Source organism: Corvus cornix, chromosome 1 (assembly GCF_000738735.6).
Source record: "Corvus cornix cornix isolate S_Up_H32 chromosome 1, ASM73873v5, whole genome shotgun sequence".
NCBI lineage: Eukaryota > Metazoa > Chordata > Aves > Passeriformes > Corvidae > Corvus > Corvus cornix.
Window position 1 is genome coordinate 28,038,757 of NC_046332.1, and position 18,369 is coordinate 28,057,125.

The window sequence follows — 18,369 nt, forward strand, 5'->3', positions numbered from 1 at the left end:
CTAGAGAGCTTGCTGCTAATGCTGGCCATTACAATCCCCTGTCCTATCCCATCGAAACCAAGCTGCTTGGAGCAGTGTTCGCATCCTTCATCCCCCTTGCACTCTGCCCAAAGCCCATTCTCAAGTTCAGGCCACATCCCCCATTTCTTCTGTCAGTTGTGCGCCAGCTGATGTCTGAGTTACCCCCAGCTGAAGAGATCAGTTCTCCTCCCACAGCCTGCTCACCCACTGGATCACAGCAGTGTCTTCCTGTTATTAAAACCACACCAGAGACACAGCCAACATCTTCCAGAATTTACTTCACCTCTGCTTAAGAAGGGAAGCCCCAGGAAGTGGTGTAATACAATCTAGGGATCGAGATCCAGACTTATGGCAGGGGGACCACAAACCATATGAGCCAACAGCCTGCAGAAGAACTCATCCTTTTTTCTGCGCAGAATGAACAGAAAAACAGAATTAACACCCCTTCTTGAGGCAAAAGCGAAGACTGACTCAGTGCTAACTCACTTGAAAACAACGTCAGCTTCTGAGCTGATGGCTGCCAGGGTCCCTGTGCAGTGACAAGGCGGGAGTAGTGATCTTCACCGACACTGTCCTCTGAACCCGAGCAGAGCTTTGGCTTCATGACTAAACGAGCAAAATCCTCCATGGATCCTCATACTGGTTATCTGTGTGAGGAAAACGTTTCATGTTTCAGGTGAAGAGCTTAAACCCTCCTGATGAGCAGACCACAAGCAGGAAGCAGACTTGGTTTGTCAGCCTACAGGCTGTGCCAATGGAATTGATAAAGGGAAGCTTCAGTATGGGCCATCTCCTCACAATTACCTACAGACACTACAGACCTTCGGACCGCAGATCTCCAGAAATTGTTTCGGAGCCTAACGTTATGTTAGTAACAGCAGCCAGAGTTTCTGGCAACAAGCTGATTGTGACCTACTGGGAAGCAAGCTATCAAGAAGTCTGGAAAACCTATCCACTTTCTTGGAGACACATGGTTTGTCCTGATGGTTTATTTTCTCAGCTGCGCTGCCCAACAGACAGTGAGGGCTGGCCTTTGCAACCCCCACCCCTCCTCATTTAAGAGAAGGCAACTGATGAAGTAAATGATCAAACAATAACGTGAATAAATGTTCACCTTCTTGTGAGGGCACGACTGAAGGGGCAGGCATTTTTCACAGCCACCAGAAAGCTGAGTAGCTTTTTGCAAGTACATTAGGTACATTTTCAAGCCTGACTTATGCAGAATGTCACTTCTTAGTGCTGCTCAGGATTGCTACATGAAACAGCTGCACCACATTCACCATTTACAATAAAAGCAGAGCTAAGAGAGAAAGAAAAACTAGAGAGACCAATTGCCACAGTTTATTTTAGAGGTGACACCAAGGCAAACAGAGTATTTGTTTCAATTCATTTTATTTAATTCTGTATTATACAAGTGGGATCTGAATTCCCAAACTTCCCACCATCGACATAATGGAGAAGCACCACTACACAAGAGGAAGGCAGAATTTTGAAGCCGGAAGACAGACTGGACCGAGCTGTTTCTCCCCACGTGGTCAGAAATTCTTCCTCCTTCACACAGTGTGCTTCCCAGACCAGCAGGTTTACCCCAGGAATAAGAGAGACAAAGCTAGCTCTAAACGCTCCCTCTGCCTCCTCCTCTCCCCAAAAAAAGAGGCTGCTCAATGCCAGCAGTGGAATGGTTAAAGACAGGGAGCACATCAGGTTTTCAGTCTCTCAACCAGCCCACTAGATTAAGAAGTAGCCTGGTTACTCCCTCTCTCCTGAAAAAGATCCAGGAAAATGAATGACCTAAAATGCTGAAGACTTACCTCCTTTCCTTCCCCCATCCCATAGCCTTGCTCTCTAAGCAGAGAGTAGGCAATGAACTCTGAGGAGGCTGAAGGAAAGCCAAGGAAAATCAGGGGCTACCTGAATCCCTGGGAATCTGGTGGCTACCCTGGTGCCCTCATTCATTCCCTTTGAGGTTCAGAGACCTGTTTGGAATAGTACACAGAGAGGGCCTCCCTTAAGGACTCAGAAGCAACCAGGGATACAGAACACACAGGAACCACCGTGAGGGTACACACCATTCCAGGGATGGCCCAAACCACAAACAGGGCAAGACTTCCCCTCAGCCAAGGCCCCAAGGGCTGGGGGAACTGGCACGAGGCCCTGGCAGGGGGAAGAGAGCTCCTGCAGCAGTACTGAGGTCTCATGTGAATTTACTTCTTCTTCCTCTCCTGGGAACAGCGAGGGCAGAACCTGTTAGAAAGGGAAGTACAAAGCCAACATTGAGGGCATGACGTGAACCTCAAGTACATGGTCCCAGAAGACCTTTTCCAAAGTCCCTGACAAAGCCTTAATTCAAATTTTCCTTTTAATGATATCTTCTAAGCGTGTATATACAGTACTTTTTCTCCTGCCACCTAGGACCTCCCCTTTCCAAAGGCCAATGGGCCCCCCAGGCTGTTTCACTCACCATTTTCCTCTTGGTTTTGTTGTCAGACCCACACAGGCAAAATGAAACCATTCAATGGAACACTGTTGGGATGAAGAGCAGCCAGTTAAAGAGCAGTTTTCTCTTGAAATTGTTGCTTTTGGGCTACGAGAGTTTCCCAGCATTTGATCACAAACTCCTAAAACCCTAGCAGTGATCAAGGATTGAATACTCACATCCACCCTACACACTGTTAGCAAGGAGAGAACTCCCCTTCTCCCTTGCTAGGTTCAGGGACAAGAAAACATTTTAAGGAAAACCCTGAAGAAAGAGGCACTTCAGAGGTCATGGCCAACCACACCTCTGCCCTTCCCAACTACCTGAGGTAAGCCCTCTCCTTGTCACTGCTTGCTGTATCAGGCCCCACCCAAGCAGGACAAGATTTTCCATGCAAGACTCATCTCTACTCCATTCCCTCCCCTTTCCACCAAGTGCAGGCTCTTACATCTGGGTTGTCACAGCCAATCATCTCCCCATAGGAGACCTGGTGGCAGAGGCAGTAAGTGGGTTCATTGGGATCCACGGGCATATCCAGTACATCCGAGGGGTGCACATTTCCAAAAGTGACTGAAGGCATCCCATACTCTGTGCTACTGCAGGACAGGAATAAAGTAGGTCAGCAAAGTAACAGGCTTTGAGTCCCTTCCTGTGTCCCCAGACAGTGCCTTTGTTTGCCAGAGACAGATACTTCTCTTATTTAAGTACATACACCCAACTCCAATGGAGTGACCTGCTTTCCCCTTCAACCCACACTCCCCTGAAAGAATAAAAGTTTCCTTCCTCTTGCTTCCCAAGAAGGGACAGAGGGACACACTGTTCCAGTCTGGGGATCAGCTATCCTTCTCAGGGCTAGGCCTGACTTGGTCTGCTTTCTAGTGCTGCTTCTCATTCCCTCAAGTCCCTTGAACACTTACGTGCGGACGAGCTTCAATTTCTTTTGGGCAGTTTTTGGTGCTTCCTCATCAGAGTTCTTCCCTTTAGAGCGAGCGCGGGCAGCTTTTTTCTCTTTCTGGGCTCGGCCCTCTGGGAAGAAGAGAAAATGGTGTTGCTTCTGTCACCCCACCAAAACAGACAGCTGACAGTGACAACTTCTCCAGCACTAAAATACACTCCCACTTTGGAATGTATATTGGCTTTGGGCCATGCACCCCATCTTAATTTATCTAGCAGCCTTGAATATGCTCACACAAGAAGAGCCCAGGTCACCACCTTTTTACCTGTCCTTCAGATTCCAGCGCAACAGTCTTTGATCTGCACCACTCCAGTGCCTGCCTTCATCCCCACCACTTCCATAGTCACTTGGCTGCCTCCTGAATCAATCTGCAGCCCAGTGGTGGTACTCACTCTTCTTGCCCTTGCTGGAAGAACTGTCATAGTCACTCGACTCTATCTGCTTCTCCTTCAGGTCTGCTTCGAAGCGAGCGAGGTCTGTGTCCAGCCGCCGGATGTGCTTATCAACCTGCAAAGACAGTAGTGACCAGGAGTTACCCCAGGACAGAGCCCAGGAAGGCAAAGAGAGGACAAAGAGGGGACAAAGGGGCAGGGGGCTTGCACTAAAGAGATGAGGAGCAAGAGTGGGCACGGCCTAAAAATGAGAGATCAGGGCCTTCTGAGATGGGCGGCTTTATCGGGGGTTCACACGATAAGCACGAGACACTTCCCTTCATACCATCTCGTAGGTCTGCATAGCCAGCTGAACCTTGTCGTCCCCAAATTCCTTGCACTTTCCATAGGCCTCCTGGATTTGCTTGAGAAGCCCCAGTTTTTCCTCTGAAGACAAAGTCCGTGCATTGCTGATATACTCCGTGGCCAACTTATCGATCTCTGACTTGAGGTCTGAAACAAGTGTACCATTAAATACACAAACACCACACACACACTACAGTGCCCTCCATGAGGAGAGACTGAATGACTGGAGCAGCTCCAGGCCTCCTCCCCTGCCTGGTGATCCCCATGATAAAAGCAAAGCCAAGCAAAGTTGGTCAAGCTACATACTCCTTGTCTTGGCAGAAAAACCATCTCTAATCCTCACCTTCTGTCCTCTGATCCAGATCTCGCATGAGCTGGAAGTTTCTCTGTAATTCAAATGGCAGGTTCTCAATACCTGCAGAGAAAGGAGAATACATGGAGAAATCAGGTTCTTGCCCACGATGCCAAGGCAGGAAAAAAGCTAACCAATAACAACAACTCCTCTGCTGCACATTAGCCTGCTTCCATTTGTTGCCAGCCCCAAAGGAGACAGGCTATAAAAAAGTGATATATTTAATGCAGAAGCATAGTTCTAGAATATATATTAGTTAGCAGAAAACTGCTGCCATGCAGAAAGGTCCACACTAAGAAAGCAGAGACCCAAAATCTGTAATGAGTGCCAGTCATTATAATATGATGTCTCCATCCAAAAACTCCACTCAGTAATGAAAAAACCAGCACAACAGCTGGCAAACAAAGCCATTTAGTTATTTCTACACAAGGATGTAAAAATTAAAGTTGATCAAATGCTAATTCACTGAAAAGTGAGTCTCTTTAATGCGTCCATTTAACATATAGGGGACAGTAGACACTTTGGGCAGAGCAAAGATCAAGTCTGAGATGGGATGGGAAACAGAGACCAGTCTTAACCCCCTGTGACTCGTAATTTGTTGTGCCTTCTGCACTGTCATCTCAGTGTGGTCTGTCCAACACCTGGAAGGATGCCACACACAGGGAATAATAAACATTTGTAGGACTCTGAATGAGCAATGTGAAGTTGATAGTCAATTAATTTTCAATGCACTATGCTACTTACCCCCTAGGCATCACCAGATGCTCAACTGGCAAAGCTGATAAAAACAATTCTAATTTTTCCATGCCTGTCTAATCAAAACAAGATCTAGTGTCACCACATTAACCTGGAGTCTAAGCTTGATTACTGTCATCTTTATACCTAATGAAAAAAAATAAATCTCTCTTGCAGGTTTCAAAAAAAAGGTGGTGGGAAAAGCTCTTCACAAACACAACGTAAGCATGTCTGAGCTTCCCAAACTTGCTCTCCAGCTCACAGGGAGTGCAACTGAAGGTGTGTCTGGCCATCACCAAAGCTGTCCAACATCTCAGTCTGGGCAGCAGTCTATTTTCACTGCACGTATTTCTACAGCAATGAATGCTTTTCCACTTCCCTGAAGAGCAACCTGTTGACAGGGAAGGTTCTGTATGCAAGAGGAAGGTTTTAACAAGTTTTAACTACTACATAACAGGACATGAAATTAATTTCTGTAAGAGGTAAAACCAACTGTGGGCCTTGCTGAGCACAGAAGTTGTTCCTTTTACTTAGTTTTTTGCCCAAACAGCATAATAATAAGTTACATACAGCATCCTTAGGAGCAGTCAAGCTGCTGCTTCAACAGATTTCTGATGCCATTTCTGATTTAGTTACCTGAGAAATGCTCAAAGAGTAGGTGTCCTTAAGTACCCAGATACATAATACACAGCACATACACATCACCTCTCTGCATTCAAGGACAGTTAACAGTGCAAATTCAGATTCTGAAAAATTACTAAGCGTCAAAATGAAGTCTGTCAGCATATCCTGAATCTGATACTTCCATGTTTGTTCAGCATGGAAGACTTCACACAAGCTTTAAGCAGCTGACTACTGGATTACATCCCTACGGTTTGAAAAAGCATCTCAGAACAGACACAGTGCTGAAAATGATTATTGCTTATAGAGGGAGCTTACAGCAGTGATGAAATCCAGCTTGGGAATCTAGGGACCATGCCTTTTTCCTTCCTGCAATCCCCAACCTCATCAACTCTAAACCTTTCAATTTATACAGCAAATGAAACATGGCTCATACTGCAGCACGCTGCTTTTAATTCCTCTCCAAAGCATCCGCTGCAGAAGACAAGACAGGTATCCTCTAGAGGAAAACAGAAGCTGTTCCTGCACTGCACACAATATGTCAAATTTATATTGAGTTTATTAATCCTGGAAGATCACAGCTTTGAAATTCTGGACTTTGTGGTTTTTAGAAAAGATTAATGTAATTTCTTTTTCTCTTCTGAAAAGGACAGATGGTAAAAGCACAAATTCCACCAGGTACTGTCAGTTTTCCCTCAGCAGGGCTAGAAACCTTTAGCTAGAGCAAGCACCTGAGCCAGCACAAAAACCAGTAGGATGCTACTCTGCGGGCAGAACAACCCCACACGAGGTTACAGTCACATTTCACAGCCACGTTCTTGCACCAGGAGAAACTCAAGCAGGAGTCTGATTCTGCTACCGAACCTGAAAGGAACTGTGCTCTAGTTTTTACAGCTGTCACTGTACAAATCTGCCACCACCAGTAATGCCAGCACATGCCCTCGTCTGGACAGCATCAGTCCTTCTCTTGCCTCTACGTGCCTGGCCTTGTCTGTTCAGCCTGTGCCCCCCAGCCCTGAGAGTCCCTCTCTCCCCAGTGCCTGCTCCCCTCAGTGTCGGCCCCTCGGCCGGGCCAGTGGCTCCCCTGCCTCATCTCCTGCCTCCAGGTGTGCAGAGCCCTCTGCTCCCAGCAGCTCTCACAGTGTGGGGAGAGCCGTCACCTTGGTCTGGCTCTGGCCGAGCAAACGCTCAGCACAGGCACCATGGGCAGATCATTTAAGCATGTCTGGGTCATGATCTGGGGCTGACGAGACAAACCCCTGTCAGTTGAATTCCTTCCCTGCTAAAACCAGCAAAATGATTTCCTAAAACCACAGCAAAATATTTCACTCTGCAAATCTATTACCGGACAAATGTTCTGCCACTGCTTTGTCAATAAACTGGGAGAAAATGAAACAAGTGACAGTACAGTGACTTTATAATCAGAACTGCTACAAAGATATTTATCTGTTCAACTGAAAGTGGAAGGGAGCTGAGCACACCATTACAAATTATGATCCAGAGAGAGTCTGGCAATAACAAAAAGCTTAACAAGATAAAGCTGCAGCTAAGCAAGTTATAACTGAGCAACAAACTATTTGTCTGGTACATAACTTAATCTAGCTATGGGGATGTTTACTACTATCTGCAGCTTAACTCCAAAGCTCTTGCATAGCCTTAAACAGAAGTGATTCTCTGCGTCACAGTATTTATCACAGGGGCCAGAACACTTGCTGAAATTGCTTGACATGTGCTGTGCTGGCTATCAGACATCACCACCCAATAAGACTCATTAAAAAAAAAAACAACCTAGATTTGAGTCTCCAATTTCCTCATTCTACCACCACACTTTTCCTCACTATTTCTAAAAACATTCATGTTATTTACGTAATTTCATTTCCTCCTGCTTTTCTCTTTTCCTCTACAATTAATTTTGCTTGTTCATCTTAGTAAGATTCACCTAAAATTATCATGACTAAATACTATCATAAAATACCCACGTAATTCTCAGATTATGAAACTGAAAATGGTGAAGAAAAAACACCCTAGAGACATCTTTGATCACTAGAGAAGAGTGATGAAACACAACAACGGACAGAAAAATAAGGAAAAGCAAGGGCCTCTTTCCACACAAATGGCACAGCAGTAAGAGAGGAAGAGGAGGATGGTGAAAATGTACAGGAAAGAAAGTGCTAGCAAGGCCAACAGCTTGACCCAAAGCATGGGCTGGCATTAACGCAACTGTGTCACACAATCCCAGAATGGGTCAGGCTGGAAAGGACCACAGAGGGTTATCCAGTCCAACCTCCCTGGTCAAGCAGGGTCATCCCAGAACACATGACACAGGATTGTGCCCAGATATTTTTGGAAGATCTCCAGTGAGAGAGACATGACAACCTCTGTGGGGAATCTCCTCTAGTGCTTGGTCACCCACAGTAAAGTTCTTCCTCATGTTCAGGTGGAACTTCCTGTGCATCAGTTTCTGCCCATTGCCTCTTGTGCTGTTGCTGGGCGCCACTGAGAAGAGTCTGGTTCCATCCTCGATACCCTCCCTGCAGATACTTACAGACATGGATGAACCCCTCTCAGACATCTCTTCTTGAGGCAGAACAAGCCCAGCTCCCTCAGCCTTTCCTCACAAGAGAGATACTCCAGTCTCCAAATCATCCTCATTCCCCTCTGCGGACATGTTCCAGGAGCTCCATGTCTCTCTTTAATGAGGAGCTCAGAACTGGACACTGCACTCCAGATGCGCCTCACCAAGGCTGAGCAGATGGACAGGATCCCTCCCTCGACCTGCTGGCAGTGCTTTTCCTAATGGACTCATTGCACAGATCCATACAGAAGCCTTGTGCAGCCCTACTGACTCCTCTCATGGTACAATTATCCTGAAAATCACTGGTGCAGGTCTCTCAGCGAGTTTTTCTCACCCCTTCCTTTTCTTACCTTGTTTTCATTTCTGATCACAAGCTAAAGTCTCTCTACCTACCTTCGTCTTTCCTTTCCTTGTATGTTATTCCTTCACTATCCCCATTCTTCTTTTGTCTTTTTTATTCTCCTCTTCCCTTCTTTCCCCCACTCATTCTTCCACAGGCATCCATAACCATGCTGTCTTCTCCCTTAAGAACCACGCTCTCTCTCTCCAAAAGTCAGAATCCAGCACCACTTCTTTTCCTCTCCAATAATTATTACTTTATTTACTTCTTTTTAGAAACACACGTGGGATGTCAGGTGCAGGCAACTGTTATTTAAACTTCAGCTACTTAACTCAGATGTTAACTGTGACATACAGACACAGAGAGCAAGCCTACACAGCCTGATAACTTCCATTGTGCTTCAATCCTCTGCAGCACGTCTGTACTGTGCCAAACAATGGATTTGTGCTGTCCAAAGTCCTAAAAACAGATCAATAGCACCAAGAACCATCCAAACAGACAGTGCCTTTCCCAAGACATCCGTTCACCCACCATGTTTAGACGCATTTTTAAATTTTATTAAAAAATGGGAAAATACATTTTAAAACGTAGCCACGGTTGCTTTATTGAACAGCTTAGATTTCAGCAAACACTTTAGACACCACATTGCTGAAGACAATTAAAAAATTCCTGCTCGTGCCACAATGAGAAGGTAAGTTCTTTGCCCCCCAAGACAGCAAACTGGCTGGGATCTTGCTGGGGAAGCACATCGGACTTTTCGGTACTCCGCGATTCTCATAATTTTGTAGCACTTGAAGTATATCGCAGGACAACTGGCTAGCAGCAATCTTCAGGAGCTTCCTTGCTCCCTCATTAGGGGGCAGGGTGTTTTATATCCCTCCTTTCAGAGTGTTTCACCCTTTTAAACTACTGCTTCTACTCTGTCCTGCGTTCCCAAGTAACCAATCACCTTCCTACGCAGTTTATTCAAATGGTGCTTGAGCACAATGTATCCTTTTCCCTCTTTTCAGAGATGGCTCAGCCCTGCTGCAATAAAAAATTCTAACCTGTACCATTATCCTCACAACACTTTGGTAAGGGATAATCCTACCTACAGTTTTACAAAGAGGGTGCTCAGGTGCATGGTAGATTCATTTAGCCACAGCCACCCAGGAATTCTGTGGCCATATCATATATCCCAAGCTTTGGGCCAATGTGCTGCACACCAGTCCACCCAAGCACATCTACTTCAGGCATTGTCCAAAGAAATGGGCATCAGTCAGCAGTGACAGTCAATGTCAGTGACAGTCAGCCATAGAACCCCAATACTCCCCGCAAAGTGTGGGCCCTTTTCTCAAGGAGGGAGGGCTCTTTTTGTTGTTTTCTTATTACAGTAGCTCAATGCTACAGCATCCACAGCCAGGATAGCAGGCAATGTTGTTAAGTCTCAGCAAAGGCATCTTTATTGTTAAAGATCAACCTTGATTCAGAAGCTTGGAGGACTTGGAAGACTGACACAGTAGATGAGACTAGCAACACTCCTGGCATTTCCAGCCTGCCACAGACCTCCAAAGGACAGGAAAACCACCAAAGAGATCACAGGGCTGTTTGCCAAAACAATGACATCAGATTTGCAGTTGGGTAAGTGAAGAAATACAGAGAAAACACAGCATACTTTGCCATGTAAAGCCATCTTGTATCAGCTCCAATAAAAGTATCAGCCAACAACAAAATCAATTCTAAATGAATTGGTCATTAAATGTATCAGCTCAGCGTGGGCTGCGCCAGTAGCTTTCACACAGAAACAAATGATGCCTATGAATCACCAAATTCTCTCCTCTGCACGAAATCTTTTGTAATTTTCCATAGATCATGTGTGGTGCATCACAGGTGTAACTAATCCACAGTCTCAGTAAGGTGAAAGGCATCTTTCACTACACTAAAGCAGTGACAAGTATAGAAACCATTTACTGAGACACTTGCATTTCTGAAGAATGATGTGAGAAACCGGAGAGGCAGGGACAAGGGGGTATGGCTGCACGCTACACTGGGGAGGGGATAAGAATAATGAAGGTAGGGAAAGTGAGAGATAAAAGAACTGCTGGGGAATTTGGAACACTGCCAGGTCTGGGAAGGAATCAAGGGCTCGCCTACAGCAATTTCCGACATCACACCCATGTCCTCTAAGAGCATTAAGATGATGATACCCATCGCACCCCCATGTGATGAAGCCACACAGAGGGAAATCCAGGCAGATGTAGCTATTCCAAAAGAATAATCCCATTTTACTGGGCTAGCTAATGTTATCGAAGAACGAAACGACATTCCCACGTCGGTTGTAGGAGAAAGTAGATGACTTCCATGAGGGCATGTGCTGCTTCTGTTGCTCTGTGCTTATGCTGGCTTAAGTTTTCTAGCAGTGACAAGCCCTGAACTGGTGCATCTCTACGTGCCTACTGATACATGCAAATAGAAGGAGCAAAGGAAACTCGATGCCTCCCTAACCAGTGTAAAAAAGGGGGAAACCCCAAGGTTTTAACATTGATTACATAGAACCACGTTAACTTACCAGCTGAGCTCTCTTCATCTAAGCCTGTTGTCTCCATCACCCTCGGCACTGAGGCAGATATGTCCTAGTGCCTGCTCCTGGAACAGGTCCTGACTGGTGGCCTCCAGGGCAACAGAATTAATATAATGCAGCCATCTGAGCAGCCAGGCCTGTGACATCTTTTTGCCTCTCAAGCTCACCAAGGTTACCTGCTACTCCTGCTGCTCATGACTCTCCCAAGTGTTTAGGTCTAATTTAGATGAAATGCTGGCTTTAGTTCCTCAGGGTTTTGAGGTGAGGGAAGATGGAAACAGTTCTTGTTGTTGAGGAGAAATACATGCCTTGGTATGTTGCCATAAAAAATGATTAATGTGTTGTCACTAAGTACACTTAGTTTATTCTGGCACCCATGAGGTGGGTAAACAGGGAAGCACTGATGGTAGAAAACACAGGTGGTTGCACAGCAGTTCCCTCTACTGTAAAGACAATCCCTACCCTCATGGCACACTCACATATAGACAGAGACTTGATTTGGGACTGTTTTCTGAGTATGTGTGCTTAGACGATGGCTTTCACAAAGGAGCTCTACAGTCCTCTTGAAACTTCCAAACATGAAGAAAACTCAGGGTTTGCATCTCACCTTCTGGAAAACCTGTGTGAATCACACGATCCCTTTCTCCCCTTCAAAGTCTCCACAACAGTATTTCTAACCCCGTACAAGAGGCAACACTGAGCAAAGCACACTAACTCAATTTCAAGCAAGTGCAAACTCTTCTCAGGAGTCTTTATGCACATTCCATCTTTTACTCCCAAAACACTGTTTTCTTCCTTCTTCTTCCGCCTCCATTCCTTTCTACATCTCTTAACTCCTTTGCACCCATAGGCTTTCCCTCACTAAAGCTGCACTGCGTTACTGCTAGAGGGAAAGCACTTTTTTATCTCGCTTTCTCCCCTCAGAACCAGGCATAAAATGGTTTAGAAACTAGAAGGAGGACAATATTTGAAGAGATGGAAATCTTTTTATGCTTAAATTCAGCCACTGGAGAAAAGCACTCAGGAAGAAGAGAAGTGGAACAAGACACATTCCTTGTCTCCCATTCCCTGAATCCTTTGGCTCGGTGTAGTCATTGAAGAGACAGCTTCAGTGTAGGATGAAGGAATGAAGGTGATCAGAGTAGACAAGACATGGAGTTTCTCTGTCAGGATGCTCAGCACAGAAGGAATGTGCATATTTTTCTGCTGCAAAAACATCTGCCAAGAACATAACACATTTCAGACAGATCTGCTTTGTAATTAACAGCTTAAAGCCACGGAAAGGGCATGCCTAATCCCAGGTCTAAACCCAGTTTCAAATTACAGCAAGGACTTGAAAGCTGTTGAAATGCCAGACCTAAGAAGCTTCCAGACACCTTTTACTAAGAGAACAGCTCTTAACTTCACTATTCCACAAAAAGAAAATGGAAAAGAACTTTAGATGTCTAAAGTAGAGGACTCAAAATATTTGAATTGAAGCAACTGGGGCTGTATGCCTAGCTTTGTCAGACTGCTCATGCATTTTAACATACAGGTTTTAATTACCTAATCACAGGATGCTTCATCCAAGGTGTTTCTCATTCCCAGTGACTGAGCACTGATTCAAAGTTTTATTTTATTCTCTTTGCTCAATACAGAGTCACATGCTCAGAGCCAGAGCTCCATCTGAAAACTGACTTTGTAGTCAGCTTTTCAAGGTGTTCACTATTGTGACGCTAAAATGTTTTCACAGTGCTGCAGTGGAGTGGCCCATTTCCCTCACCAACAGAATGAAAGCCAAGAGATTTACTGAGGCCAAGAGATTAAAGCCAAGAAGACCAGCTAATTACAAACTTGCCTCTTGAAATGTGCAAAAATGCTTCATAGCCTGACTTTTCAGAATTATCTGTTCAAGGCAGGCTTCAGCTGCAGCTATGAGCATTCTGCACATCTGCTCCTCTTGACTAAAAATTTCCACTCATAATCTGAAGGAAGCACAATCCAAGCAAGGAAAACCTGTATAAAGTGGGACTCACAACATAAATAAAAACATCAAACTCACTTTGTCAGAGTGGTATTCAACTGCTTCAAACAGGAGGCCACTCTTTTTCTTCCTACATTCTTCACTTAATTCCTTATACACCTTCCTTCATTCAAAGATATGAAGAGGTCCTACAAATAACTGCCCTCTTTCATCACAGATTCCTCATTCATTCCCTGAGCAGATCCAGACAGAAAACCATATGAAAGAGAATCCCTGCGGGAGGAAAAAACACATTCAACTGAAAACTGTGTCTGCAATAGCACTACACTACTAAAACAATTCCGTTCCAAGACACAGATGTAACTTAAGAATTAGACACTTTTTATAACAGATGACCAAAAGTTCTGGACTATTTCTTTCTATCAAATTTCAGGAAGTTTTAGGACATTGGTGAACTGCTTTAAAAAAGAACTGAATGTTTTTAAAACACTAAAATAATGGGGGGAAAAAAGGGAATTAGCAAGTAGGAAACAGAATCAAGCATTAGATTAGCATCAAGAAGAAGACTCGTGTCTAAAATCCTGTATGCATTTTCACAGAGTCAGGAGTTCAGGCAGAACTTCAGAAGAGGAGAGCAGGCTTAGAGAAGAACAAAATGGGTAATTAGAAATATATGCTATCACCTATCAGCAGCCTAACTTACTGAAGACTGTGATGGGTGCTCTTTGTCTCTAAGTATCACAATTCATATACGCTGTTCTGAAAGAAACCTAGAATAAGCACAGCAAGTGTCTTATGATTAGCTAATAACAGGAAGTAATATTGCACCAGACAAAACTGAAAAAGGCCTTAGAGATCTAAGGGTAAGCGAAAAAGGCTAAACCACCAGAATGAAGAATGTTTTGTTCTTCCTAAAATCTTTGTAACCAGATACTTTTAAGGACTTTTAGATTGTGCACATCTCTTTCTTTTTTTAAAAAAGTAAGATACCTCAACAACAACAGTGACTCTACCATATTAATATCCACCTTCAACAGGACAAGAATCTCTACAACAGTTGCAGGACCACAAATCTCAGCTGAAAGAGGAGAGTTGGTCATTTCCTCTGCATGCCTGTACTTGAGAGGAAGAGGAGTTCCCAGGGGGTTGGCTGATTTTAAATGACTGTGATGACATGATCCAGAAGTGTTTGACTTTGGCAGGAGCATTCTCCAGCCATCAACCTTCCCTTCTCTCCAACTGGGTACCTACCACACCTCTCCACCCTCAGTGCTGCATCCTGCTCATCTCTGCCTACTGACTGCAGATCCCAGTCTTTGCTCTTTATCTTTGCTCTGCAGCTCTTACCCAAAATACACCTCTGCCCTCCCAGGAGGAAAACCCTGCATCCTCCCTATGCACTTACTCCCTATCCATCTGCTTTTATCTCCTCTTTCCCAGCCCTTGTCCTCCCAACTGAGGAGCCTCAGTCAACTGCAGTTCTTCTACAACGGAATGAGAACCGCACAGGAACATAAATCTTTGCTCCTCTCCAACAACCTGCCTCCTCATCCAGCTCTTCTTCCTGGCTTTTGCATCCTCCTTCCTTACAGCTCCTAGATCCTGTTCAACTGCAGCTTCTTTTCAGCTTTCACTGACATTTATTATGGTTCTTGAACATTCTCACACATTTTCTTTCCTAATGACAAAAGGGAGCACTGAAGACACAAGGAACGAGACCCCCTGTGTCCATATCAACACCTTATCACTTCTGTGCTGGAAGAAATCCAGTGCAACAAGATTTCTGAAGAGCCAAACTCCATTTCTTGTATGCATATGCAGACAGTGAGAGATTTAACTGGCTGGGTACAGTGAAGCAGAAGACACATTACCAGAACTACCCAGCTTTAAACACACCACCCCACGAACATACTTCTCTAGTGCCAATACCAGACCAGCAGGAAAACATGAGAACAGCATTCCCCAAAGAACAGGTTATTGAATCTTAACTCATTAGTCCATTCATTGAGAAACAACTCTTCTGATGGATCTGCTTGGCTATTTTAAGAACATGTGGGTAAAAGATGCACTGAAAGTCTCATCCCCAAAGGACAGAGTTTGACGAAGTTTTAAGCACCTTAAGGCAGGATGGTAAAATAGGAGGTACCATTGGAGGGCTCCGATAACGTTACCAACTCCATTAGCATTTACAGAGCTCCTCTTTGGCCAAAACCGCAGGGCTGCATTTGTAAACTAACAGCGTAGAAAACTATCATAACTGCCCCCCCCCTTCCAGATCCTAAAGTTATCTCTGGCTCGATGTCTGTCCCGGGAAACCACTGACAGCCAAGCTCCCGCTCCCGAGAGGCGGCTGAAGCAGCACCGGGCTCCTTTCTCCTGGGACAAACCAGTCACGGGGCCGCGGGTGTCAGGGCTCCTGCAGGAGCTGCAGCCGAGCCTTGCCCCACGGACGGGGCCTCTCCGCACGGCCCGGGGACTGGGCGCCCGACAGCCGGGCCCGAGCTGCGCCCGAGGGGCTGGGAGAGCCCGCGGGCACCCTGGGCAGCGCTCGGCCCCCGCGGGGCTCCGCCCCCTCGGCCCGTCCGTGCCCCCCCGGGCCGGCTCAGCCGCGGCCTCGGCCCCGCCCCGGCGGCTCTTACTGTCCAGGTAGTGCTCCAGGTACATCCCCGCCGCCATCTTGGGCCCCACACACCGGCGCTTCCGGCGGGAAGCGAACGCGCGCGCCCCCCGGAAGCGGCGCTGCCCGGCTGCGAAGCCGCTTCCGCCCGCGGCCCGGGCACTTCCGCCCCGCTCCCGCCGCCATTTCGGGCTCTGCGGGGCTGCGCCGGGTGGTCCCCGCGGAGGGCAGCGAGGGTGACCGCGGCACTGGGGCATCGTTCCCACGAGGAAAGGCTGAGGGAGCTGGGCCTGTTCGGCCTGAGAGGCTCGGACGACTGAGAGGGGACTTCATCCATGTCTATAAGTATCTGAATGGAGAATGTCAGACAGACTCTTCTCGGTGGTGCCCACCACTAGGACAAGAGGCAACGAACAGAAACCGATGCACAGCAAGTTCCACCTGAACAAGAGGAAGAACTTCTTTACTGTGCGGGTGACTGAGCACTGGGACAGATTGCCCACAGAGGTTGTGGAGTCTCCCCCTCTGGAGATATTCCAAAACTGTCCGGAGGCAATCCTGTGCCATGGGCTCTGGGATGACCCTGCTCGAGCAGGGGGGTTGGAGCAGTGACCCTCTGTGGTCCGTCCATCCTGACCCATTCGATGAGCCTGTGGTCTGGGCGAGGACATGCTGTTGACTTGTTCCTATGGTTTTCCATTCGCCTCATAATCCACCAGTGACGAGCAGCTGCTGCTGTGTCACAAAAGGAGACGGGTGGTCTCTGCTGCTACAGGACTGGTACAACCTAACACTTCTAATAGACTAACAAAACAAGGGAATGAAGTTAAACCTGTGACCATGCTCTCTTTTTCTTCATCATGCCAGACCACTTTTGTGGCCATACACCACGAGCCACTTGAAGGTTTAGAGCCCCTCGAGCTATGGAGTTGAGGAGCCCCTTCCCCAGCCGTCCATTGCTACATGCACAGCGTGGAGTGGTGAAGTCACATGTGGATATGGAGGGACTGAGACAAAATTATCTTACTTCTTTTGATCCTTAGGTTCTAAGATACACAGGCTTGTTTTTCCAAAAGGTCAGCATTCATTTAGCATCCTATACAGTTTAGGAGGCACTGGGTTTGGTAAATACTACATTTCACCCACCTTTCTCCTGCCTACTCCCCTACACCGTTCTTGTTTTTTCTGACAGTCTGTATAATGACAGCCATTGCTCAGGACTGAGTGCTCCCAGATTCTGGCCACAAGGAGAAGTGACTAGATTTCTTTTTCTCTCTTTCCTCCCAAAGATCTTCCAAGACACCATGCCTTTATTTAGATGGATATACTGGGATTAAGTCTTCCAGCAGCCTGCACTGCAAGACTGAGGTGTTACATAAAGGAATTGCAGCTGTTCGTACTATGAACTATCTTGCTGTTAAAACTATTTGGTTAGTTCAGAGATCCCCTATGTTCTGGAGTTTTCCATTCCTCTTCCTACAGTCATTTAAGTTATTTATGACATATTTTTAATTATTCAAAACACATTTCTTAGTCTTTTCAGTTCCCATGTGGAGCAGCTGGCTTCAGTTAGCTGAACATTATTGTTAAGCCTCACTTTAAAGTACTTCAAAATTCTTGTATAAATTGCCTTACACTCTTAATTAAGGGGAAGGATGTGGCTGTTACATAAAAAAAAAAAAATCTGCTCTCTATACCATGTCACAGTCCTAAACCAGAATCTCCCAAACACATCCTGCTTGGGGCTACCAGGGTGAATAGAGCTGATGTTAGGAATTAGACATTCTTAGACATCACTAATTTGGTTAAGAGACCACCTGGGAACCCCGTCTTATCCCCCAAGCCAAGGCTAGGAAGATGTCAGAATTCTAGACCACTGAAATGGAATGAAACTCCCTCTGGACTTCTTGCCATTGCAGATACAAACGACAGGGCAAAGAAGAGACAAAAATCTAAATGCCTAAAATCTAAATTGCCAATCTCAGTAAAGTGTACAATTGTACAGTCTTTAACTGCATGAACTGCCACTGTGAAGTTGCAAAATAAAGGGGAGAGGCAGTTTTGTGTGCCTGTGTGGTCTCACAGCAGTAGAAACTCTACCATTCTAGCAAAAACTAGTTCTGAGCCCTCAGTCCAGGAAAGCTTGTTATTTTTGCTTTCTTTACAAAGTCAAAAAGAAGGTTTGCATTGCTCAGGTCTCCAGAAGCATCCTCAGCCACAGAGGAAGTGTCACCATGGTAGTTATTCGTCGAGAGGTGGAATATTTTTTAGAGTAAACGCTTTAGCAAGTTGAAGTCTGAGCATGGGCACAGACGATGGGCAGGAAGGTGCTTTCCCAGCTGAAGTAAGCTCTAGAGACCCGTGACCATTTGTGTCTAAGCCTCAGCCAGCCTCATACGGTGATCCCTTGGCAAGTG

General features: G+C 45.9%; 1 protein-coding gene across 2 annotated transcripts; it reads right to left on the reverse strand.

Moving 5' to 3' along the window:
- Window positions 1-1,347: 1,347 nt before the first annotated feature.
- On the reverse strand, window positions 1,348-16,224 carry ING4 (inhibitor of growth family member 4). 2 transcript variants are annotated; one of them, XR_005603135.1, is made up of 9 exons: window positions 15,975-16,224; window positions 4,533-4,604; window positions 4,170-4,336; window positions 3,845-3,959; window positions 3,415-3,523; window positions 2,946-3,093; window positions 2,483-2,544; window positions 2,091-2,265; window positions 1,348-1,997 (listed from the first exon to the last, which is right to left on the reverse strand). XR_005603135.1 is itself a non-coding variant. In XM_039560412.1 (8 exons), the coding sequence occupies exons 1-8, from the start codon at window positions 16,207-16,209 to the stop codon at window positions 2,226-2,228; spliced, it is 948 nt and encodes a 315-aa protein (XP_039416346.1). In that variant the 5' UTR covers window positions 16,210-16,224; the 3' UTR covers window positions 1,349-2,225. The 2 variants fall into 2 exon arrangements, 1 of the variants encoding a protein (XP_039416346.1); XM_039560412.1 differs by having other exon boundaries at window positions 1,349-2,265.
- Window positions 16,225-18,369: the final 2,145 nt, after the last annotated feature.

Coding starts and splice junctions, on each gene's coding strand:
- ING4 (XM_039560412.1), bottom strand. CDS start 16,209: ATGCCCCAGTGCCGCGGTCACCCTCGCTGCCCTCCGCGGGGACCACCC. Junction 4,605..15,974: donor CCTGGAGCACTACCTGGACA/GTAAGAGCCGCC, acceptor CTTTCTCTGCAG/GTATTGAGAACCTGCCATTT. Junction 2,545..2,945: donor TTGGCTGTGACAACCCAGAT/GTAAGAGCCTGC, acceptor TCATCCCAACAG/TGTTCCATTGAATGGTTTCA.